General features: G+C 39.8%; 1 protein-coding gene across 1 annotated transcript; it reads left to right on the top strand.

Annotated features, from left to right (window-relative positions):
* The first annotated feature begins 16,889 nt into the window (after positions 1–16,889).
* LOC122907650 (olfactory receptor-like protein DTMT) lies at positions 16,890–17,868 on the top strand. The gene has a single exon (XM_044250462.1). It carries the CDS (start codon positions 16,890–16,892, stop codon positions 17,838–17,840), a length of 951 nt encoding a protein of 316 aa, XP_044106397.1. The 3' UTR covers positions 17,841–17,868.
* Positions 17,869–18,956: the final 1,088 nt, after the last annotated feature.

Genomic DNA, 18,956 nt, shown 5'->3' with positions numbered 1-18,956 from the left:
AGAGTGGCACTGATAGCAGGAAACAATGCAAAATTGTGAAAATTATGAAATAAAACTTATGAAAATTTATGCCATATTTTATTTTCATAAAAGTAAAATACCTCTTACATCAAAACATTATAAAACAGTGGTAAAATACAAACAAATAAAAATACCAAAAAGGAAAAATACTTGCCATATATGTGATAGACAAAGGCTTAATATGCTAATAGAGGAATAACTATTTCAAGCTGGTAATAAAGTTGCCAATCCTCATTGGAAAATAGCAACAGACATGGATGTGCAATTCACAAAAGAAGGTCAAAGTCAAAAGCATATGAACATATGGCTTTATTACTTATCAAAAGATGGGATGAACAGGCAGTTTTATATCTGATGAAATAAATGATTATACTTTCTGGAGTGAAATCTGACATTTCATGTCAGAAGCTCTTAAAAAAGAGGTCTTCTGAGCAATCTCAGTGTTAGGGAGCAAATGTAGCTGTGGGAACTGTGAGTAACCTACAAGAGTATAGTAATTTGGAGCTCCAGTATGCAGGTGAGGTGGGCATGGGGAGGCTCAGTGTTTAGTATATCTCAATGAAAACATTTGAATTCCCAGATGTGTGGTGTCCATGTTACAGTGACAGGAAAGTTTAAGTCATATGTTTAGGTCCAAATCTCAATTTGACATCTACGAGTGCCTTTTGAACAAACCATTACTCTTTACAGAGTATCTGACCAGACGACATGTGAGTTGTCACCTCTCCCTCATGACCCCCCACACTTGCCTCCCCATTTAGTCTATACAACAGCACTATTTGTTTTTTATTATCCCATTTTATAGACGAGGTGATTGAGAGTTGGGAGGTATGGATTTCTCCAATTCCTTCAAAACTAGTAACTGATGGAGTTGGGATTTGACTTTCCTTTTGCCTCTAAGTCCACACTCTTACTGCTATGCCACACATTAAACAAGAGTAAAGATGCCTACCTCACTGTGGGTTTAGAGAAGACTTAAATGCTGAATGTGGAAGCACTTCTTCAACTTAAAGCTCTGTGTAAGTGGGAGGTGCTGGTATGAGGATCTCAGAAGGAGTCCTTTTCTTATCGTTTCCCTATGTTTTGACTGCCTGCCACCTCGGCTCCAGTAGGAAATGCTGCTCTTAGAACCAAGAGGGATAGAGGGCCCCATTCTTGTCTCCATCCTGGACATGGTTCTTCCCAACTCACATAGGAGCTGCTTTAGCCCACCTGTGTCTGCAGGCTGTGACCCAAGATGTTGAGGGGACACTTATTTGTGGCTCGCCCCTTGGTGCTGCTGACAAGGAGCAGAGAAAAGTGAGAGAATGCATTATGGCCTTCACATGCTAAGCGGTGTGGATTCGTCAAGTCAGGAGATAAGAAATGAAAGAGACATAGAAAAACAAGTCAGGCTATCTCCCAGATGACTTAAGTCCTGTGCCTGCAAATGGGGCTGGCCAGGGGAAGTGATTCCCCATTATGGAAGACTTTCTTTTACTTGTCTTGTCTTTTCCCCTTCCTTCCTTCCTTCCTTCATTCCTTCCTTCCATCCATCCATCCTTCCTTCCTTCCTTCCTTCCTTCTTTCCTTCCTTCCTTCCTTCCTTCCTTTTATGGAAGACTTTCAAACAGCTTATGATATAGTGGGCACTGGGTATGGTGAAAAAATAATGAATACTGTTTTTCTGAAAATAAATTAATTAAAAAATGATATAGTGGGCTGAGTGATCATTTCGGAGTTGGTTCAAGCATGTAGTGGAGGTGGGTGATGGTTAATCTCTCTTTTAACCCTAAGATTCCAAATTATAGAGTAATCTTGTGCTGGTCCTTTGGCATTTGAGTTAAAATGGGAGTAATCCTTAGGACATGATATTTTGTGTGCCCATATCTATTTGTTACTCATATAGTTCTCCTAAGTTTCTACACTATGACTGAACTCCTTTGTTTCTCTGAGCATGTGAGCCTTCAAGGTGAAGAGGCTGCTTGCCTCTTAGGAAAGCAAAGAGTTTCAGTAAAAATGGGGCATGATAGGCTTATCCCAGAGACCACTACCAGACCCCAGAAGTGACCTGAGGATGAAAAAGAGCACCATGGTAATGGGCTGAGGGTCCCAGATCTGAGCACTGGGCACCATCTCTGCTTTTCCATGGAGACAAAGATATTTCACCTCCTTAGGCCCCATCAGAAACTACTTCCTTGTGTAACCTATTGCCTGGATTCAGGGTTCTCTGGGACATCTTTCTGACAGGATGGAGGAAGAAAGGAAAGAAGAAGGCTGATAAAAGTCAAAGGACACCCAGGGGAATGATAGCTCTGCTTTCTAGCCCTCAAGGCAGCATCACCCACACTTTAGTGTGCATCAGAATCACATGTGATACTTTAAAACAAAAAGCTGATTTTCTGGCCTCCTTCCTTGAAATACTGGTTGTGTTCTGAGAACTAAGTCCTTTTTAGTGATCATCTGTTAATTCTGATGGTGTGTTTTGGGAACTCCTGCTCTGAGTCTGTAAGAGTCAGTGGTTTCTGGACACTTGTGAGGTCAGATGGCCTTAGAGCCCAAGGCTTTCTACAGTGTGGCTGGGTGAAGAAGGGAGAGAAGGGGGGTGGAGGACAATATGGGCAAGGGCTCCAAAGTCAGCCTTAGAAAACTGTCCTTTCATACCTCTGGTGTTGCTCTCTACCTGCATTATCTGTGAGCCTCCATATCTCACCCATGAAGCCCTCTTTGCAGGCTTGAGAATCAAGAGTGACAGCATGTGACAACACTTTGAAAACTAGAGTGCTAAGAGATGGGAGGGATTGTTGTAGTACCTTTAAATACTAAAGGGTTAGATTATATGGAAAATTTTAAAGTATGTGGGTTCATGAGTATATTCATGAGAATAAATGGAGAAGAAAGAAATGTGTGTGTGTGTGTGTGTGAGAGAGAGAGAGAGAGAGAGAGACAGAGACAGAGACAGAGACACAGAGGGAAAGAGAGACAAGGAATGTCTGAGATGTCCAGACCTTACCCACTTCTCTATGCTGGTCACAGAATTGCGTAGTACAACGTCTCCAGTTTCCTTTTCAGGATGAAAATTTCGTCAGGACACAAAGACCCTAAGGCATTATTTCTGAATAGGATAGAAATTGGTGCCTGGGTTTTCAGTGCCTACACAAAAGAATAATGTTAGGCTGTGGATGCTATGATGAACTTGTGGAATCTGAGAACTGAACCCTGGATATGAGGTTCATGAAAAAAATGAATGAGCTGGAGCCACATCAGGGCTATATATCAGTTTTGGAGAGACGCAGGGGAAGCAATCCCAAGACAGCTTGTAGGGATGAACCTGGATAATTGCTCCACTGTTAATGTCTACATGCAAAGGTCTTGGGAAATAAGTCTCGTTTACAAGGAGTAAACAAGCTTCACTGTGGGCAGCAATCCTAAAACGTGCCCTAGAAATTATATTAGCAGGAAAGAAAGAGCTACATAAACATGCTTCAGCTTGGCTTTGAATCATCAGAGGTCCAGAACACTTCAAGCATTGAATTTGGATAATCCCAGATGGCTAGTGGCTCTGAGTACTAAGTAAAAGAAGTTAAAAAAAATCTTATCTGATGTAGGAAAATAACATCAAGTAGACTTCAAGTTATTTTTCTCAATCCCATTTTCAAATACAATTTTGAGCACAAACCCAAAGATAAGCAGACACACAAGGAGACAAGATACTGAAAGCAAAAGCCAATAGCTGAAAGGCATATAGGGACTCTAGATAATAGAACAATTGGACCCAGAATGAAAAATCATGATGTTTGTGATGTTTTGAGATAGATAGTACATACCTCAATATCATAAAAACCATCTGTGAAAACCCCACAGCAAATATCATTTTCAATGGGGAAAAACTGAGAGCCTTACCCCTAAGGTCAGGAGCATGTCAGAGCTGTCCACTATCACCACTGCTATTCAACATAGTACCCAAAGTCCTAACCTCAAAAACCAGACAACAAAAAGAAATGAAAGGCATCCAAATTGGCAAAGAAGTTAAACTCTCACTCTTTGCAGATGATATGATACTTTATGTGGAAAACCCAAAAGACTCCACTCTAAAACTGCTAAAACTAATACAGGAATTCAGTAAAGTGTCAGGATATAAAATCAAATACACAGAAGTCAGTTGCATTTCTATACACCAACAACAAGACAGAAGAAAGAGAAATTAAGGAGTTGATCCCATTTACAATTGCACCCAAAACTGTAAGATACTTAGGAATAAATCTAACCAAAGAGGTAAAGACTCTGTACTCAGAAAACCAAGGAATACTCAATTGAGGAAATTGAGGAAGACACAAAGAAATGGAAAAACATTCCAAATGGCCAACAGACACATGAAAAAGTGCTCAACATCCCTCAGCATCAGGGAAATACAAATCAAAACCACAACAAGATAGCATCTCACATCAGTCAGAATGGCTAAAATTAACAAGTCAGGAAATGACTTGTTGACAAGGATGTGGAGAAAGGGGAACCCTCCTAAACTCTTGCTGGGAATGCAAGCTGGTGTAGCCACTCTGGAAAACAATATGGGGGCTTCTCAAAAGTTGAAAATAGAGCTCTCCTATGACTCAGCAATCACACTACTGGGTATTTACCCTAAAGATACAAATGTAGTGATCTAAAGGGGTACATGCACCCCAATATTTATAGCTGCAAAGTCCACAATAACCAAACTATGGAAAGAGCCTAGATGTCCATCAACAGATGAATGGATAATGAAGATGTGGCATATATGCATGATGGATACTATGTAGCCATCAAAAAACCAGAAATCTTGCCATTTGCAATGACATGGATGGAACTAGAGGGTATTATGCTAAGCAAAATAAGTCAATCAGAGAAAGGCAATTATCACATAATCTATCTGATATGAGGACTTTTAGGGACAGGGTGGGGAGGGAAAAAAATGAAACAAGATGGGACCAGGGAGGGAGACAAACCATAAGAGACTCTTAATCTTAGGAAACAAACTGAGGGTTGTGGGGGATGAGGGGTGGGGAAGGAAAGGGTGGCTGGGTTACGGACATTGGGGAGGGTATGTGCTATGGTGAGTGCTGTGAAGTGTGTAAGACTGATGAGCTCGGGGCCTCACTCATCAGTGCACCTTCAGAGAAAAGCAGTCAATCACTCCTGTCTCCCTGGTCTCCTGCTGCACTCTGAGCTCACTCAGCCTGTGTCTGAGCATTTCTATCTCTGGCGCATGGCCCCATTTGGCATCTCCAAACCCAGCAGATTCCTGCAGCATGCTTCTGCACTGCTCCTCCCAGAGGAGGAAGGAAGGACTCTCCCCGGATCTACCAGTTGTGGTGTCCCTGCCCAAAGAGCAATGGTCCAATTCTGCCTTGGATCGCAGTTTAAGGTAGCCCTGAGGTGAGATTCCCCTCCTTGGCTCCAACTCTGCAGCCAGCTTCCCTGCCCCAATACCTGGGAGCTCTGCCACACTCAGCCCTAGTCTTTCTGTGACCCTGTGGGTCCTGAGACGACACTGTCCCAGCAAGTGTTCCACCCCACCCCCCAACTTAGCCTCTGGAGCAACATCCCTTAGTGGAGCAGACTTCTAAAAGTTCCGATTTTGTACTCTGTGCTCTACCGTTTGGCGGGAGCTGGCCCCTCCTTCCGAAGTCTCTCTTTCCATAAAGTACCTCGGATTCACTTCTCTACATGTCCTATCTCCCAGAAAATGGTTGGTTTTCTGTTCCTAGAATTGCTGTTCTTCTCTTCGATCTCCTGTTGAGTTCGGAATGGTTTGATAACTATCTAGCTTAACTCCTGGGACCTGATGATATTTAGGTCTCCTACTCCTCTGCCATCTTGCTCCTCCTCCATTTCCCTACTAGTTTTAACATAGTATTGGTATGCTCCCTTTAGCAGCCAGTGAGAGTTCCAGTTGTTCCACATTCTTAACACGATTTGGTATTTTCCATCCTTCTCATTGGAGCTTTTGGTGGGTGTGTGGTGGTATCTTACTGTAGTTTTAATTTGCATGTCCCTTCTGATTAAGGAAGTTAAGCATCTATCTTTTCATGTGGTTATTCTCCACAGGTATATTCTCTTGTGTAGATTATCTCTTCAAGTCTTGTGCCCATTTTTTCTATGACCCTTTCATGTTTCCTGACCCTTTCATGTTGATTTATAGGAGTTCTTTATGTAGTTTGTTTAAGGGTCCTTTGTCAGATGTATGTAGTAACATCTTCAACTTTGTGGTTGTCTTTCATTCAGCTAATGATGGATACTGTGAAACAGGATATTTTAATTTTAAAACACTCCAACTTAACAATTTTTAATTTGTAGTTAGTATTGTTTGTATCCTGTTTAAGAATCTTTGCTAAATCTTTTCTGATATTCTCCTATATTTTCCTCCAAAAGATACATGGATTTACCTTTCACATTTAGATCTGTTGTCAATCTAGACTTAATTTCTATATCAGGTGAGGGAGCAATCAAGATACAGTTTTCTTTCCAAAGTATGTATATCCAACTGACTCAGTGCCATTTATTAAAAAGGCCATACTGTCATTAGCCCTCAGGGAGATTCAAATTAAAACCACATTGAGATATCACCTTACACCAGTTAGAATGGCCAAAATTAACAAAACAGGAAACAACATGTGTTGGAGAGGATGTGGAGAACGGGGAACCCTCTTCCACTGTTGGTGGGAATGCAAGTTGGTGCAGCCTCTTTGGAGAACAGTGTGGAGATTCCTCAAGAAATTAAAAATAGAGCTTCCCTATGACCCTGCAATTGCACTCCTGGGTATTTACCCCAAAGATACAGATGTCGTGAAAAGAAGGGCCGTCTGTACCCCAATGTTTATAGCAGCAATGGCCACAGTCGCCAAACTATGGAAAGAACCAAGATGCCCTTCAACGGATGAATGGATAAGGAAGATGTGGTCCATATACACTATGGAGTATTATGCCTCCATCAGGAAGGATGAATACCCAACTTTTGTAGCAACATGGACGGGACTGGAAGAGATTATGCTGAGTGAAATAAGTCAAGCAGAGAGAGTCAATTATCATATGGTTTCACTCATTTGTGGAGCATAACAAATAGCATGGAGGACAAGGGGCGTTAGAGAGGAGTAGGGAATTTGGGTAAATTGGAAGGGGAGGTGAACCATGAGAGACTATGGACTCTGAAAAACAGTCTGAGGGGTTTGAAGTGGCGGGGGGGGTGGGAGGTTGGGGGTACCAGGTGGTGGGTATTATAGAGGGCATGGCTTGCATGGAGCACTGGGTGTGGTGAAAAAATAATGAATACTGTTTTTCTGAAAATAAATAAATTGGAAAAAAAAGGCCATACTGTCCCTGCTGTATTGCTGTGTAAATCTTTATTATTAGTCAAGTGACTGTATATATGTTAATTTGTTCCTGAACTCTTTGTCCTATGCATTTTTCTATCCTTGAATCAATACTCAACTTTTAAATCATTATATATATATTTTAAAGATTTTACTTATTTATTTGAGAGAAAGGGAGAGAGAGCATGAGCAGGGTGGGGTGGGGCAGAGGGAGAAGGTGACTCCCTTCTGAGCAGGGAGCCCAATATGGGGCTTGATCCCAAGACCCTGGGATCATGACCTGAGCCAAAGGCAGATGCTTAACTGACTGAGCACCCAGGTGCTCTAATTACTATATCTTCTAATGGGATTTATTTTTTTCTTCAGTATTTCTTCCACTATTCTTGGCCCTGAATTTCTATTTAATTTTAGAATAGGCCTGTCAATTTCCTCAAAAAGATCTCTTGGGATTTAAATTTTTATTGCACTGAAATAAGATTAACTTGGAGATAGAATGGGCATCTTTCTAATATTGAACCTTCTAAACCAGGAATGTAGTATATTTCTCCATTTTGGAAGGCTTATTATTATTTTTTTTAATCTCAGTAACACTGTGTGGTTTTCAGTAGAGTTCTTCCCCATTATGAATTTTATATCTTTAAAATACTTTGTTAAATGGTAACATTTGAAGATTTTTTTCTACCTGTTTACTCTTATATGTATTTTTCTAGTTGTTAACCATTTATATGTTTATATATATATATATTCTACTTGTTTACTTTTAATACCAAATATAGTATAATATATATAGTATGTATGTATAGTATATATGTAGTATATAGCATATAAATATACACACACACTTGATTTTTACATATTGACCATGTATCTGGTGATCTTGCTGGAGACATCTACTGATTCTATTGGTTTATCTGTAGATTCTCTTGCATTTTATATGTTTACATTCAGGTTTGTGAACAATGACATTTTTTCCTTTCCAATCCCTACATTTTTTATTTCCTTTTTCTGACTTCTAACACCAACTAGGTCTTCCAGTACGGTGTTGAATTAATGTGGTGATAATGACATTACTGATCTTTGAGGAAAGCTTTAAATATCTCACTATTATGTATGTTTGTTTTGAATTAAGAGTCAACAGACTATAGCTTGTTAGTCAAATCTACATGTCACTTGTTTTTATAAATAGATTTTATTGAAACATAGGCCCATTCAGTTACATAATTTTTTCTTTTTTTCCCTCAAAGATTTTATTTATTTATGTATTTGAGAGAGAGAGAGGGAGAGGTAGTGAGAGAGAGCAGGAGCAGAGTGGCAGAGTGGAGGTCAGAGGGAGAGGGAGTAGCAGGCTCCCCACTGAGCAGAGAGCTGGACATGGGCTTGATACAAATCCCCAGGAATTATGACCTGAGCTGAAAGCAGATGCTTAATGACCTGGCACCCATGACTCACCCCTCCCCATTCAGTTACATATTGTCTATGATTGCTTTCATGCTGGAATGGAATAATGGTGCATTTGTTTATTTTAAAATTCTTATATATCTTTTATTAATTTTAACTTTAGTTCTAGAATTTTTTGCTTTATATATTCTGAAGCTATCCTTTTAAGCATATACCAATTTAGAATAGTGATATCATCCTACTAGTTTAACTTATTTTTAATTACAAAATATCACTCTTTATCTCCAGTATTACCGCTTCCTTAAAAACATCTCCACTGTATATATTTTCTTTTGAATTTTGTGTACAAGGTATATCTTATCCCATCTTCTAAACTTTCCGAATCCTTATATTTAATGTGTGTTTTGTAAACAGCTTATAGCTGGGTTTTTATTTTTTATTTTGTTTGAAAAATTTAATCTTCATTTGGAGTATTTAACCTCTTAGATTTATGTAATTACTGATATACTTGAAGTTATATCTAGCATCTCACTTAAAATTTTCTTTTACCCATCTGTTTGTATTCTTTTTTCCTTTTCTTATCTTCCTTCAAAATTCAAAAGTCTAATATTTTAAATCTATTTATCCTTATATATACTTCTTACTTATACAGTGTTTTATTTTTATTTTACTGTAGAGATTATAACATGCATCCTTGACTTATTACAACTGAATGCAAGTGATTTTTTTTTCTTTTATCACTTCTATGATTTTACTAGAATCTTAGGACATTTAAACTCCATTAACCACCTTTTATCTTCACATTATTATTATCATGAAATTTATCTCCACACATGTTTTAAACTTCACAGGACATTATAATTTTTGTCTTGTAGAGGCAGTATTTCAATAATTGATCATTTGCTTACCCTTTCTGCATGTTTGAGATACGAGACTCTAATCTCATTTCTAAGTTTCAGTCTATGATCATTTTCATCTTGCCTGCAACATCTCCTTTAATATTTAAAATTTTTCTCTGTGGAGTCCTTAGTGACAAATTCCTGTAGTTTTATTTGTCAGGAAATGTTATTCTTTTTTGAAGAATGTTTGTACTGTATATCGTCTCTATTAACAGATGGCATGGTACTGTCTTTTGTTCTTCATCATTCTAACTGCTTCTCTTATGAAGATAATGTGCCCTTACTCTCAACCCCAGTTGATTTAAGATTTTTCTTTAGATTTGGTTTCATATGTGTAGATTTAGTTTTATTTGAATTTATACAGCGGGGTTAACTGAGCAAACTAAACCTGTAGTTTTCTGTCTTTCATTGGTTCAGAAAATAGTCATTATTTTCTCAAATATTGCTCCCTCTTTTTTATTTTCTTTCTCCTGTCTTTTTTGGATTTCAGTGTTACATATGTTAGATCTTCAGTGTATGCCCATATAGCTCTTATGATCTTATCTGTTTTTTTTCTTTAAAAAATTTTAAAATTTATTTTCAGCATAACAGTATTCATTATTTTTGCACCACATCCAGTGCTCCATGCAATCCGTGCCCTCTCTAATACCCATCACCTGGTTCCCCCAACCTCCCACACCCCTGCCACTTCAAACCCCTCAGATTGTTTTTCAGAGTCCATAGTCTCTCATAGTTCACCTCCCCTTCCAATTTCCCACAACTCCCTTCTCCTCTCTAACTCCCCTTGTCCTCCATGCTATTTGTTATGCTCCACAAATGAGTGAAACCATATGATAATTGACTCTCTCTGCTTGACTTATTTAATTCAGCATAATCTCTTCCAGTCCCATCCATGTTGCTACAAAAGTTGGGTATTCATCCTTCCTGATGGAGGCATAATACTCCATAGTGTATATGGACCACATCTTCCTTATCCATTCATCCATTGAAGGGCATCTTGGTTCTTTCCACAGTTTGGCGACCATGGCCATTGCTGCTATAAACATTGGGGTACAGATGGCCCTTCTTTTCACTACATCTGTATCTTTGGGGCAAATACCCAGGAGTGCAATTGCAGGGTCATAGGGAAGCTCTATTTTTAATTTCTTGAGGAATCTCCACACTGTTCTCCAAAGAGGCTGCACCAACTTGCATTCCCACCAACAGTGGAAGAGGGTTGCCCTTTCTCCACATCCCCTCCAACACATGTTGTTTCCTGTCTTGTTAATTTTGGCCATTCTAACTGGTGTAAGGTGATATCTCAATGTGGTTTTAATTTGAATCTCCCTGAGGGCTAGTGATGATGAACACTTTTTCATGTGTCTGATAGCCATTTGTATGTCTTGATTGGAGAAGTGTCTGTTCATATCTTCTGCCCATTTTTTGATATGATTGTCTGTTTTGTGTGTGTTGAGTTTGAGGAGTTCATTTTAGATCCTGGATATCAACCTTTTGTCTGTACTGTCATTTGCAAATATCTTCTCCCATTCCGTGGGTTGCCTCTGTTTTCTTGACTGTTTCTTTTGCTGTGCAGAAGCTTTTGATTTTGATGAAGTCCCAAAAGTTCATTTTCGCTTTTGTTTCCTTTGCCTTTGGATACAAAATTCCACCAGTATTCTTCAAAGAGCTGGAGCAAATAATCCAAAAATTGGTATGGAATCAGAAGAGACCCTGAATCGCTAAGGAAATATTGAAAAACAAAAATAAAACTGGGAGCATCACGTTACCCGATTTCAAGCTTTATTACAAATTGTGATCACCAAGACAGCATGGTACTGGCATAAAAACAGACACATAGACCAGTGGAACAGAGTAGAGAGCCCAGATATGGACCCTGAATTCTATGGTCAAATAATCTTCGACAAAACAGGAAAAAATATACAGTGGAAAAAAGACAGTCTCTTCAATAAATGGTGCTGGGAAAACTGGACAGCTATATGTAGAAGAATGAAACTCGACCATTCTCTTACATCATACACAAAGATAAACTCAAAATGGACAAAAGACCTCAACGTGAGACAGGAATCCATCAGAATCCTAAAGGAGAACATAGGCAGTAATCTCTTCGATATCAGCCACAGCAACTTCTTCTTTTAAATTTTTAATTCAATTTTGGTATTTTATATTGACCTGTCTTCTAGCTTATTAATTCTGTATCCTGCTAGTTCCAGTTGGCTGTTAAACTCATTCACTGAATCCTTAATTCTAGATACTCTGTTTTTCACTTCTGGGATGTCCAGTGATTTCTTTTTATATATGTCACTTGCTGATGAAAGTTATGATCCCTTTATTATTTTCAGATATTAATTGCTATAGTTTAAATTCCTTATCCGCTACCTCTAAAATCAGCTTGTCTTTGCTACTTCTTTTTCTTTTCCTTTTCCTTTTCCTCCTCTTTTATTTATTTATTTATTTATTCTTTATTATTGGCCACAGTGTTTTGTGTCTTCCATATTTCTGGTCTTTTTCATTGTATGCTGGACATTATTACCATTAGTATTGCTGTGGCTCCAGATGATGTCATCTTCTGCCAGAGATGGTTCTCCCTTTCCTGCTATGCAGTAGGGTGAAAGGGCTGATCACTCCATTACAGCCAGGGATTGATTTTGGCCTAGGGCTGGGCTGCAGACTTACTACTTCTTAGGGTGTATTTCTCCTAGGTTTTTGATTGAGAACCTGATAAGTTCCTCAGCTCTAAGAGATAATGGGAGGTTCTCTTTAGAGTTTGTTTTACTCCTAGCTCTCTATTGTCTTGCACCATAAAACTTCAAATTTTGGCAAGTAATCTTGACAGAAAGGCCAGGCATGTGTTTAAAGAAGCCCCTTTCCTTTGATGAACCTTGGTTTTCAGTTCTGAAGGACTGTAGGACATTTTGTGCTGCCTTTTAAAAAAACTCATCCTCATTCCCTGGAATTGCATGAGATTCATTAAATGTCCAGAGGAAAACCAGCCATGTGTTTATGACCCCTCAGATTTCCAGTACTGTACAACTGCTGTAAGCTTTGATGCTTCATATTTCCTTAGCATATATCCTGTCTCAGTCTGTGCCCAGACTCAGGATGAAATTAGCCAGTTGTACTCACCTCATTTCAGAACATTCTGTCTCTCTCTGAAACTAATTTATGTAGCTTTTGTTGCTTTTGCTACTCTTTGATGCCTTTCATGATGTAAAAATTTGTTCTTTAAAAATGATCATTGCAGCAGCACATTGTTTGATTCAACCCACTATATTCTATGTTAATGGAGAGATTTGTTTCTTTTATTTCCAGAGAGCCTCATGTCAAGAAATGTTAGTTTGTTTAAGACACTTAGTGGATGTTTATAAGTGACACATTCTTCTAATATATCCACCTTGAAACCCTGTTGCTACTATCTGAATTCAAGTAACTATTATCTCTAACCTGTGGTACTGAATTAATAATTTCTCTCTCTCTTTTTTTTGTTTTTTTTCCAATTTATTTATTTTCAGAAAAACAGTATTCATTATTTTTTCACCACACCCAGTGCTCCATGCAAGCTGTGCCCTCTATAATACCCACCACCTGGTACCCCAATTTCTCTCTTTTTTTAAATGTGAGTGCATTCTCATCTAATCTGAATTACTGTCCTAAAAATGAAATTTTAACATGTAATTCCCCTTAAAACTATTTAGAGATGTTTTTCTGAGAATGAAGATGGCCTTTAGGATGAAGAAGCACACCTTACAAGATTTTGCCTGACCAGTCCCCTGCCTGACCCTCTTACCCTGGCCCTTGCATTTCCTCCTTCAACAATATGTGATAGTTGTGCTGAACTTGCTCAAATTCCCTGAATATGCCATATTATCTTTAATTCTTAAATCTTTGCACAAGTTATTTAGTTTGCTGAGAACACCATTTTCTTTCCATCTATTCTTTTCATCCAGTTGCCTCACAGAGATCCAAGATCCAAGACACAGTTGTCAAATGTGGCTGGGAGTGGCTAGGAGAGTGAGGGTGTAGTGAAGGCACTGTGCTTACAGACTGCAATGAGATTTCATCACTAAGTTACAAGCAATGTGTGAAAATAAGTCACAGTTACTTTTTCTAAATGTAGCAGGGATAAATTATGGGACTCAACTATTGAATAAGTTGATCAACAAGGAAAATTTCTTTTCCTGTTTTCAGGATGATATTTCAGGAGCAATAATTGAACTCTCCAGAAAAATAGGTTATCATACTTAAGCACTTCAGAAGGCATACTTAAGCACTTTAGAAGGCAAATACTTCAGGAGTGAAAATAATGACGTCAAAGAAGGAAGAAGTCTTCTGGACTGTGGTAACCAGGGTGTATTCCTAGTGGGACTGGGGTATGAGCTATTTCCTCTGTTGCCTCTCCCCCTACCTAAATATGGCCAGTAATTAAGAAGTCCCTGCTTTAGACATCCTAGGGGATTTGTCCCAGGGAGGTTTGGAATTTATTTTGTTTGTTATTAATGTCCCCCCCCCCCAAGACATAAGTTCCACTGGGACCCAAAGTCCCCCAGGCTCAGGAAGACAAAATAAGAAAATGAAAACGGATGATATAGATTCAGGTGTTGATTACAGAGTCTGAGTCTCCATCAGCTTATAATAAAAGAGTGAGGGGTCCTGGAAAAAAACACTGAAGTCCCCTTGAAACATACTTGGTAAGTTCGGCTGGAGGGTACATGCCTTAGACTTTTTTTTTTAAGATTTTATTTATTTATTTGACAGAGATCACAAGTAGGCAGAGAGTGAGAGGGGAGAAGCAGGCTTGCTGCTGGGCAGAGAGCCCGATGTGGGGCTCTATCCCAGGACCCTGGGATCACGACCTGAGCTGAAGGCAGAGGCTTTAATCCACTGAGCCACCCAGGGGCTGCTGCCTTAGACTTTTTGTTAGCATTCAGGTTACTAAGGTTTTATGATGTGACTCCGTGGGATTGTTCTTCAGGCAGTCTAAATTAAAAAACAACAACAACAACACATGCTTAACATTCTAGAAATAGCTTCATTTGTGTCACCAGATTCAATATGTATTTCAAATAGTATTTGTAAGTATTTCACGACAGAGTCCTTTGTGTTTTGCAGAGATTTTTTGAAAGAGATTTCAGTTTGTAGCTTTGGGAGGTGGGCAGGAACAAGCCAGTACTGACATTTTAAAGCTGAAGGAGGTAAGATGTAGAGAAATGAAAGGAGTAGGTAAAGTTCATATGGCTCCTTAATGGCAACATTTATAGTGATCTCTGAGTTGGGCTCTTAATCAGGTGTTTTATACAGTAGATGGATCCCACTTGTTTCCCAGAAATGGAAATTCCTGAGAAGTCAGAGATGGCTCCTTCCTCCAGTAATACCTAATAACAGATCTTTCTGTCCTCTGTCCAAGTGTGAGAACATATGCATATGCCTGGTTTAAGCCCCTCGATCTTGGTGAATGTCCTGCAGTGAGTGCACTCTTCTCTCTCTTCAGGGTTAGTAGATGTTTTCTCATCCTGAAATGCTTGTCACACTGTGGGAAGGCTATGTGGAGGAGACCAGAAATAGATCCAAGAGACTGGAAATTATCCTCATTTTTTTTCACTTTTCCATGATCTCCCAACTTCCACATCTGTCTAGTTTCTTCTAATTTGTTCCTACCCACCTCCCAAAGCTACAATATTGATGTTGTGTGGGGCGAATCTTAAGGAAAAATTGATAGCACTGTTGTCTGCGTAAATTAGTGTAAGACATAGAGCAGGATAGCTTCAGTTGGGGTAGTGTGCTGATCCAGGGAAAGAAATTATGGACAGTCTGCAGTACAGTATCTGGAAATCAGTACAACAGATTTAGATAAGGGAGCTCAGATTTGGAAAGGCTCAGTGTCAGTGGATGTTTCAACCTCCAAAATTTTTGGTGTCTGTTGAAACAAATAGGAAATCCCTTGGGTGGCATAAATTTTCTTTTCTTTCCTTCTCTTCCTTTTCCTTCCTTCCTACATTCCTCCCTTCCTCTTTTCCTCCCTCCCTCTCTTTCTTTCTTTCTCCACACATTGTTCTAGATTTTAGGCTTCAGCAATGAACAGGATAGAATTTTTCCCTTTCCTTAAAACCTAGCAAAGAGCAAATAATCCTGATTTAATGGTCTGGGCCAATTCCTAGGACAGAGAATGGAATGAAATGCAGACAGCATGTGTAAGTAAATGGAAGACATGATGTGATATGGTGGGATATAAGCAGGATGCCTTTGAGAAAATCAGAAATAATTGGTATGCCTGGAGTAGAGAGAGGATTAAACATGAGCTAATTGATCTGATGAAATAAAAGGGTTTTGTGGGTCATGTTAACCATTTTGGTCTTTATGTTAACAGAAAGAGGAAACTCTTCAATTAGAATAGTGGCACAAGCAGGTTTGAGTCATAAAAAGAACAATTCTGGGTAATGTCAACGGGATGGAAGGGAGTGAAAGTAAATATGGAGAGACCAGATTGGTTGTGATGGTTCAGGTGAGAAAAGTTGAGTGACCTGAATGATGGCTGTGGGATGGGTAGCAGGGTCTATATGAGAAGTGAGGAGAAAGGGAGATTGGTAACATACAGTAAATGAGTGACAAGCATGAAGGGAGCCCTCAGTCTGGCTTGAGTACCTTGTAGGTGGTACTGCCAGTCACGGAACTACTAGAGCTACTGGGAGTGGGAGCACCTACAGGGCAAGGAAGACAAGACTTCAGACATTTAAGACAGATTGGTTTCAGAGTGACAGTGAGACACATAGGGAAGATGGTCTTCAGGGAACTGAACACCCATATCTATAGCTCAGATGAGCTATGTACGCTGAATAAATACATTTGGGATTCACTTTCATATTTAGGGTAAGTGTAGAAGGAAAACATTCTGAGGACAACCAACATTCAAATGATGACCGGGAAGGGGGAGCTCTGTAAGAAGTGGGTGAAGGTATTGCAAGGCAGGCAGGAAGAACATGAAGCTGAGGTATCACCACTATCAAGAGACAGGAGAGTTTTACAAAGGAAGAAGTGATCATTGGTGTTAAATGTGCTGTCATCTGATTCAGAGACTTGGATGTCATTGGAGGCTTTGATGGGGTAGTTTCAATAGAGCCAGTTGCCACCTGTGCCTTAATTCTCACTCATCCATACATTTGACAATAGGCCACATGCAATAGACATATGTTTATTTCTTATATTTGGATTTTAAGGTCTGTTATTTTCTTCATAAATATGGTAGCATCACAGAATGACAGAAAGGAACCAAACTGTTGTCTCAGATTTCCTCCTTCTGGGTCTGCCCATTGATCCAGATCAGCGAGACCTGTTCTATGCCCTGTTTCTGACCATGTATGTCACCACCATCCTGGGGAACCTTCTCATCATCATCCTCATTCTCCTGGACTCCCACCTCCACACGCCCATGTATTTGTTTCTCAGCAATTTATCCTTCTCTGACCTTTGCTTCTCGTCTGTCACAATGCCCAAATTGCTGCAGAACATGCAGAGCCAAGTCTCCTCCATCCCCTATGCTGGCTGCCTGACCCAGATGTACTTCTTCCTGTTTTTTGGAGACCTGGAGAGCTTCCTCCTGGTGGCGATGGCCTATGACCGCTATGTGGCCATCTGCTTCCCTCTGCACTACACCACTATCATGAGCCCCAAGCTCTGTCTCTCCTTGGTGGTGCTGTCCTGGGTGCTGACCATGTTCCACGCTATGTTACACACTCTGCTCATGGCCAGATTGTGGTTTTGTGCAGACAACACAATCCCCCACTTTTTCTGTGATATGTCTGCTCTGCTGAAACTGGCCTGCTCTGACACTCGTGTTAATGAGTTGGTGATATTTATCATGGGAGGGCTCATTCTTGTCATCCCGTTCCTGCTCATCATCATGTCTTATGTGCGGATTGTATCCTCCATCCTCAAGGTCCCTTCTGCCAGGGGCATCCACAAGGCCTTCTCTACCTGTGGCTCCCACCTCTCTGTGGTGTCTCTCTTTTATGGGACAATTATTGGTCTCTACTTGTGCCCATCAACTAATAATTCTACTGTTAAGGAGACTGTCATGGCCATGATGTACACTGTGGTCACCCCTATGCTGAACCCCTTCATCTACAGCCTGAGGAACAGAGACATGAAGGGAGCCCTGGGAAGAGTCTTTTGGAAAAATAAAATATCTTCCTCTCTAAAGTGGTAACAATTGATATTTTCACATTATTTAATTCAGTGGGTATAGTAATATTGATAATGGAAAATTACTCTTAATCCATGTTTTTTCCCTTTCAATTTTAAACCCTTCAAACTTTTTTTTTTAAATTTTATTATTTTTTTTCCAATTTATTTATTTTCAGAAAAACAGTATTCATTATTTTTTCACCACACCCAGTGCTCCATGCAAGCTGTGCCCTCTATAATACCCACCACCTGGTACCCCAACCTCCCACCCCCCCGCCACTTCAAACCCCTCAGACTGTTTTTCAGAGTCCATAGTTAAACCCTTCAAACTTTTTGTTTGATATCATATTAGAGGCAAATATGAAACTATGATGATCACTTAGCTGTTTTGAGGTAGAGTTGGGGGCAGCAAACCAGTCTGTTCTGAGTCCTTATTTCCCTCTTGCCAGGTGGAATTGAAGTTTGAAAATAAGATTTATATACCTTTGTGCAAAATACCTTATTCCTTTCAATTTAGGAATTTTCTTCTACTTCTTCTTCTTCTCCCCCTCTGCTCTCCTCCCCCCTCCTCCTCTTCATCTTTCTTCTCCTTCTTCTCTTCCTCCTCCTCCTCCTCTTCCTTCTTCTTCTTCTTCCTCCTCCTCCACCCCTTCCTCCTCCTCTTCCCTCTCCTCCTTCTCCTCCCCGTCCCCACCCCCCTTCTTCTTCTTTTTTCTCTTCTTCTTCGTGATTCATCTATCCACTTTAGAGAGAGAGAGAGAGAGAGAGATACAAGGAGAGCAGGGGGAGTGGTGGAGGGAGAGGGAGAATCCTGAAGCCAGCTTCCTGCTGAGTGTGGAGCCCCAGCCTAGGGTTTTATCTTATGAACCTGAGATCATGATCCCAACCTAAATCAAGAGTTGGCCACTCAATTGTCTGAGCCACCCAGGCACCCCCAGGAATTATCTTCTTAAAACATTACTGTAATCATTGCTTTTTTCCTGCCTAGGAATCCTCAGTAATGTGCACAAGCAAAGAAATAATAAAACCCAACAGAACACAGAGACTCCTGGAGCTCTCAGCTTCGATATACACCTTATTCTCCACTATGTCTAAAAGCATCTCATATTTCCCTCTCTCCATCCGTATGCCTGCCTCA

The sequence above is a fragment of the Neovison vison genome, chromosome 5 (genome assembly GCF_020171115.1).
Source record: "Neovison vison isolate M4711 chromosome 5, ASM_NN_V1, whole genome shotgun sequence".
NCBI classification, from domain to species: Eukaryota; Metazoa; Chordata; class Mammalia; order Carnivora; family Mustelidae; genus Neogale; species Neogale vison.
The sequence above is the reverse complement of the archived record's forward strand: the minus strand, read 5'-3'. Positions and strand labels throughout refer to the sequence as shown.

What these genes read in the sequence shown, in the direction of transcription:
- LOC122907650 (XM_044250462.1), top strand. Translation starts at nt 16,890, where the DNA reads ATGACAGAAAGGAACCAAACTGTTGTCTCAGATTTCCTCCTTCTGGGT.